The following is a 7,461-nucleotide window of genomic DNA, read 5'->3' on the forward strand; positions in this document are numbered from 1 at the left end:
CTGTGGGCCTCAATTATGTATAAAATGCCTAAGTTCACGTAACTAATAATGCGACAATTCTTAATGTAAATTTAAGTCTATCTGAATTTTGCTTCCTTGACAATAGATGTTAATAAAGGTATTACAACATAGATAATCTAATCTTAAATGTGTCATTATCAGATTTTTAAATATAGTGGGAAGACATTTGTTTATAAGAAATTGTGTTATTAAATGAATGAATGAGTTCAACGTACTTATACATTTGTTCAAATAGAAATGATCTTAAGTTATAATGTTATCTATCTATGCCTGCTATTTATTCGATTGCCCTTGTAGGTTTGAGACATGAAATTTGACAAAAATAGCAATTTATAAGATCTTATAATTTTTATGTTTCATAAAAAGCAATTAAATTAGCTTTTAATGTTATCTTATTATTTTAACATTTTAGAAGGAAATTATGATAGTTTCAGTAATTATCTAGAGTATAGTTTGAGGTTTGTAATGCAGGTGACTATTTCCTCTTCTGTTTTTAATTTGTAAATAACTCAGACTTGCTGCTAGAGGTGCTGTGAGAATCATGTGAGTTGAATGGATTCTTATATTTTTAAAATAGGTTTGATGGAGAAGTGTGGTGTTTCTATTCACTACACTCTTCCTGGTAGATGTATGTTTATATGAATAGATACACACATTCTCATATATCACATACAAAGCACATTAAAAACATCTTAGCCAGTCTCTTTCAGCAGGTGAGGAAATTCGGACCTATAAGTCTTGACACTTCTTTCCGTTTCACATAATCGTTACACACAATGCTTAAGTGCTAATTGAAATGACATTTTCATTTTTTAATACAATTGTAATTCCTTCCTTTTAGTAGTCACTTCTTAAGGCAAACCTGGCTTTTCTCTGGGATGTGGACTAAGAAATTAAAGTGCACTTGACAGACTTATTATTTAGTTTCTTGTTGGGCAGATGCACACAGGTCTGTGCAGCCTCCAAGACTATACTCCAACAACTGCTCTAGGTGCCTAGGCTCATCCTCTAAGTCAAAATATTGAAATCAGAGCATCTGGGTGGCTCAGTTGGTTAAACATCTGACTCTTGATATCAGTGTAGGTCTTGATCTCAGGATCTCAATCTCAGGGTCATGAGTTCAGGCTCTGAATTGGCCTCCATGCTGGGTAGAGAGCATACTTTAAAAACTTTAAAAAAATAACATTCTCCATTTTGTCTCCAGGCGTATTTAAATAAAATGTTTGTGTTTTGACCCTTCCTTCTGTCGTCTCTCTGGTGTTTTTGTGAAGGGATATAGAATTAAGGAGCTGATTAAAAAAATTAAAAGCATATAATCCATCTTGGCTGTGTTCAAAGTTAGTGAAGAACATGACTCATTTCAGAAGGTTTGGCCCCAAACGTGAGGCTTGTTACTCCTACTTTTGTGGCATATAAAGCTCCAGTTGCTTATAAAATAAGGAAAATACTCATCTCTCAAACTAGTGTATGAGCACTTAGCAATATATGTGAGGACCATGGTACAATCATTGGTACCTAATTTGGGGTTGGTAAGTACCAGCTTTATTATCATCATCAGTGACATGGACCATCCCTGAAGACATGTTCCTATAGATAAAGGATATTTTTTTGTAACTATAACTGATTAGTGGTTTACATTGAATAAAAATCCAAACAATTGTCTTGTTATATTGATACTAAAAGTTTTAGATTTTCTATTAGATTTTCTTATTTTGGGGGTGTCTGGGTGGCTTAGTCAGTTAAATATCTGCTTTTGGCTTAAGCCATGATCCCAGGGTCCATCCATGTAGGATGGAGCCCTACATAGGGCTTCCTGGTCTGCGGGGAGACTGCTTCTCCATTTGCCCTTTTCCCTGCTTGTGCTCCCTCTGCGTGTATGTGTGTGTGTGTGTGTGTGTGTGTGTGTATCAAATAAATAAAATCTTTAAAAAAAGATTTTCTTTAATTTGACTACTCTTCACTTTTTTTTTTCAGTTTGTTGATTGAAGACTTACTTGTCCTAAGAAGAACTGTGCTGTTTATGTATAACTTGTTTTATTTGAACAAAAAACCATTGCTCAGTTCTAAAATTTTTGCACTAACACAATAATATTAAGAATAATACAAGTAAAAATAGATGACATTTATTATGTGTTCACTGTTGTTTGGCCTAATTCTATGTGTTCAGCATTTATAAACTCCTTTAATATTCTTATCCATACTAAGAAATAAGTCACACACATTGAAGTTTGATATGTGAAAATTGGATTTACAAGGTCGAGAAATTAAGTGGTCTTTTACCTATTTTACCTTCCAAAAGAATAATTTAAACCTGTACAAAGTTAAAATTCCTTAAAAACATGCTTTAATTAAAATAGTTCAATTGTTTTAGAGGCACAAGATTTTCAGGAATATATGTAGAATGTAAGTCGTCTGATAAATATAATGTACATTTTTTGTAATACTTACTTCTAACTCCCTCATACTCTCAATTATATTTCTTATTTATGTATTAGTTCAGAGGAACCCATTTTTTTTCTATATTTTTTGACCTCAAAACAATAATATTAGAATTTAATCTATGAAGAAGAACCACTAGTGATTATATATTTATAGACTCGTTCCCTGCTCAGGACTTCTTTTTGGCACTAAATTTGGTCACTAAACAATTAAACTAAACATAGGGTATCGGCATTTTATTATGTATGTATTCATACAGATTGAGGATTATTCAAGATAACTTCCTAAAAGTCTCAATTCATTCATTTTTATTTTTAAAAGATTTTATTTATTTATTTATTTATTTATCTATTTATCTATTTATTTATTTATTTGAGAGAGAGAGAGAGAGAGGTAGAGAGAGAGAGAGAAAGGAGCAGTATGGGGAGGGGCAGAGGGAGAAGCAGACTCCCCACTGAACAACGAGCCAGACACAGGGCTTGATCCCGGGATCCTGGGATCAGGACCTGAGCTGAAGGCAGATGCTTAATCCACTGACCCACCCAGGAACTCCTTTAAAGTCTCAATTTATAGACAAGAAAATTGTGCTTCCACTTGCTAAGATCCATAGGTTCTAAACCAAGGCAAGTTCGCAATAGCAAACCTATTTTTGTGACATCAAAGTGTGGAAGTGAAATATGGCTAGGCTTTATGGAAACTGTTAATAATCTGACTTTTCAGAGAGATGGGAGATTCTAAGAAACATTTGAAGCTAACATCACTGGTAGGCAAAGGGATGATAAGGCAGGAAGTCTTCAGCTCCATATGTGATGACCTTTCTCTCTACTCTTTTTTCCAGTTTATGAACAACAGGGGAGATATATTTTCTGTGCCAGACTAAGGCTCATATATCTTTCCAATTATTTCTTAAACTTGTGAAATTTTAATTTAAATCTGGACTTTAGGTGACATTTTTGTGAATCACCATTCAGTATTTTAAAAATCCCAACATTGTATAACTGTAGTTGGAAATCAGTATTTTAAAAATCCCAACATTGTATAACTGTAGTTGGAAATAGAAGATAGCCATTAAAAAATGAAACTTCATAGTTGGACAAACTTGACCACAAATCTTGTCCCCCCCAATTATTAGATGTGCATTGTGTTAATGAATTACATAAACTGTTTTGATTTTTTATTTGTTTGTTTTTAGATACCTGTCTCAAGTAGGGTGCTAGGAAAATTAACTGAGAAATTAGTTAATGTAACTAAACTAGAGCACTTCTGTAAGCACCTGACACATGGAAAAACATTCAATAGAAAGACAAACAGAATATGATTTCGCTCATATGGAATTTAAGAAAGAAAACAAAAAAAGAAAAAGGGAGACGAAACAAACAACAGACCCTTTCACTATAGAACAAATTGATGGTTACCAGAGGGAATATGAGTGGGAAGATGGGTGAAATAGGTGTTAGAGATTTAAAAAAAAAATCGGTGTTAGCGCTACTTTTACTTTGAAAAGTTTCAAACTAAATAAATTCATTATTTATTTGTCTATTCATTGCTAAAGGTAACAAAAGTAGCTTAATTCTTTCTTCAAGAAAAGAGATGCTTATTTTAATAGCAGGAGTGAAGGAGCCTAAAAATTTCAATTTAAAATATCTTCATAAATACATGATACAATAGAAAATTTGAAAGAATTGAATTGTTTTAAAGATCACAATAAAATCATTTCTTAGCTTTTATATTTTCACTTTGTTGACTTTGAAATGAAGCATGTCATGTTGCCAACTATTTTGTAAAATCTAAAACCTAATAAAAGGGATCATTGATACAATAACAATGTTAATAATGAAGTATAATAGTGACACTTATGAAATGTTTGCTGTGTTGGGAACCATGCAATGCCCTTTGTCTTTAAAGATTTTCTTTCTTTCTTTCTTTCTTTCTTTCTTTCTTCTTTCTTTCTTTCTTTCAGAGAGAAAGAGAGAGAGAGAAAGCCATGAGGAGGGGGAGGGACAGAGGGAGAGGGGCACAGAGACTCCCTGCTGAGGAGAGCCTGACACTGAGCTCAATCCCAGGACAGCAAGACCATGACCTGAGCCAAAATCAGACGCTTAATCGACTGAGCCAGGCGCTCTGGGGATGCCTTTATATTTAAAGTCTTATTTAATCCACATAAGCACTCCATAAGCACTCTTTTTGCAATTAGGAAACCAAGATACACAAATGTAAAATAATTTACCAAGGGCAACAGTTCTTGGAAAAGCTAAGATAATTGCCAAACTGTGGGAATAAAGAGTCCACATTCCTAACTACATACTTATATTAAATAGGCAGTGAATTATAATCATGTAAAGTGACTTCACTAAACTCAAATGGTACAAGATCAGTGTCACTAAGTAATGTCAAGGTTGCTCTGTTGGTGCTATTTCTTAGCTAAATGCAGAAAGTATTAGGGAAATTATCTATAGTGTTAAACCAAAATTCCTTGCTATTAACTTTGACGTGTTTTCCAGATTATCTATGCAGCAACTTGAAATACAAGATACCAGATGTTGATCTATTTCAGTACAACCCATTTTTTTCAATATGACACAGAATCCAAATAAAGCCACTATTCCCCCATACTCTGTTCCTTTGATTTTGGAGAAGATGTCATGGTCAAGCAGGCTTAGAATTCTGCCCCTGCCCCCCCAGCTCTCTCTGGCTCTCACTCTTTCACTCTTTTCTTTCTCCTTTTACAATTCAATAACTTAAAAGTTATAGAATGCTTTTCCTATGGAATCACAAATGGAACAGTGGGTAAGACATATCCTGATTGATTGAACTTGAGCTCTGAAAGTGAGGAATTCAAACCTATCATTTATCAGCATTGTAACTCTAGGTAAGACACAGCTCAAAGTCCTCTGATCCCTTCCGGTCCAATGCTTTTTCAGTTATTTGACAGCCAAACACAACTTTGCTATAATTCTTTTCAGTGCATTTTTTACCTCCTGATTTCTCAAGCTGTAGATCAGTGGGTTTAACATGGGAATCACTACCACATAAAACACTGAAGCAAATTTATCTCTGTTCAGAGAATGGCTTGACTTGGGCAGTAGATACATAAAAATGATTGTCCCATAAAATATTGTGATGGAGGTTAGGTGGGAAGCACACGTATAAAAGGCTTTCTGTCTTCCTTCAGTAGAATGGATCCTTAGGATGGTAAAGAAGATGAAGATATAAGAAATTATTACAAGTAGTAGAGAGCAGAGGGTATTGAATCCAGCAATGATGAACAACATCAGCTCTTTGAGGTGAGTGTCAGAGCAGGCCAGAGCAACCAAGGGAACATCATCACAATAAAAGTGATTGATCACGTTGGAGCCACAAAAAGACAAGTGGAATGTTGCCACTGTCTGTATGAGACTCACTGTGAATCCATAAGCATATGTGCTAGCAATCATTTGATTACAGAGCTTTCTAGGCATGAGAATGATGTACAGTAGAGGGTTGCAGATGGCCACATACCGATCATAGGCCATGACTGCAAGCAAATACAGTTCACAAACTACAAATGTGATGAAGCAGCACACCTGAAGAGCACATGCATAAAATGTTATACTTTTCACATCACACAGAAAATTCACCAAGGTGTTTGGGGTGACAGATGAAGTAAAACAAAAATCAACAAAAGCCAGGTGGTTGAGAAAAAAGTACATGGGTGTGTGAAGCTGAGGGCTGACTTGGATGAGCACAATCATACCGAGATTACCCATGACACTAGCTAAATAGATGACTAGGAATATACCAAAGAGAATGGCTTGAAGCTCTGGATTATCAGTGAGCCCCAAGAGGATAAACTCAGATACTACTGAATGATTGCCTCTGGCCATGGAATAGATTTTAAAGTTTTGTTTTTTTTTTTTAATCCTCCAGGGCATATGTTCTGAATATTCTTGTCTCCATTGGCAATAATCAAGCAGAGGTTAGGAGCTGGTTCTGACCCACCATGATCCGATCTTGAACACATTCACAGAATCTTCATGTTAGTTCTGGCTTCAAAATGAAGTCATTTGTCCTAGGCAGCAATTCAAAAAGATAAAACTCTGGGTGGATTTGTAAAAACAGAAAGACGGTATTTTATTTAAATTATTACATAATTGAATGATCTATGTCATAACTATTTTTAATAGAGGAAAATAAAGATTGAGCATTATGTGAAATAGATAAAATATTTTTAAATTGTTGAAATAGATTAAATAAAATCATACTAATTCCTTTGAAATTTTTAATCATCAGGAAACAAAAATTCAAAAAAATTGATGCCAGAAAAGGTAATATGAAAAGTCATATACAAAATTTTGCTTACCTATGACCTCTATACCAAATATTCAGTATAATTTTTATGTTGTTCTCTTACTATTATTTCTAGTTTTCCTACAATGTCATGTAGTATTTGTGAATTAACGGGTGAAAAAATCCTCAGAAATATGGATAGCCTTGCTTTTATTGAAATAGGCATAAACAGCATTAAGATACATTAAATAGTTCAGAATATTCATTTATCATATATCTTCAAATGCATATATCATATATATTTATCATTTATCATATATATTCCATGCCCAAATGGACAGCAGAAGAAAAATTGTAGGATAATTTTATAGAAATACAAACTGGTTTCCAACTAATTAAAATGGAATAGCTTTTATGATCTGGAGAAGAGAGAGGTATATTTGATTTTCACTATTTCACCTCATAGTATTTTTACATCCATGCACTCTATATTGGCAATAAAGCTATCATCTTCATTTTCAGATATGGAAACTGAGCATGAGAGCATAAGCCCTCTCCACGGTTTGCAATTAGCTAGGGTAAAACAGAATGTCTCACTAATTGGTCCTTAATTTCTAGCCTCAGTTCGTAAAGAAAGGATCTCCTTTCAGAGAAGCAAAAATTTCCCCCATTAACCAGAGATCAAGGCAAGTTTGGAAAGGGGATTTATCAGTTTGCCCATGTCAATTATTTAGA

The 7,461-nt window shown here is 34.1% G+C and overlaps 1 protein-coding gene across 1 annotated transcript; it reads right to left on the bottom strand.

Annotated features, from left to right (window-relative positions):
• Positions 1-5,381: 5,381 nt before the first annotated feature.
• Positions 5,382-6,341, bottom strand: LOC112663679 (olfactory receptor 5AL1-like). The gene has a single exon (XM_025452753.3). The coding sequence runs from the start codon at positions 6,321-6,323 to the stop codon at positions 5,382-5,384; it is 942 nt and encodes a 313-aa protein (XP_025308538.3). The 5' UTR covers positions 6,324-6,341.
• Positions 6,342-7,461: the final 1,120 nt, after the last annotated feature.

Source organism: Canis lupus, chromosome 18, assembly GCF_003254725.2.
Source record: "Canis lupus dingo isolate Sandy chromosome 18, ASM325472v2, whole genome shotgun sequence".
Classification (NCBI taxonomy): Eukaryota; Metazoa; Chordata; class Mammalia; order Carnivora; family Canidae; genus Canis; species Canis lupus.

Bases quoted from the DNA above. Each gene is read 5' to 3' on its own strand.
- LOC112663679 (XM_025452753.3), bottom strand. From the start codon at position 6,323: ATGGCCAGAGGCAATCATTCAGTAGTATCTGAGTTTATCCTCTTGGGG.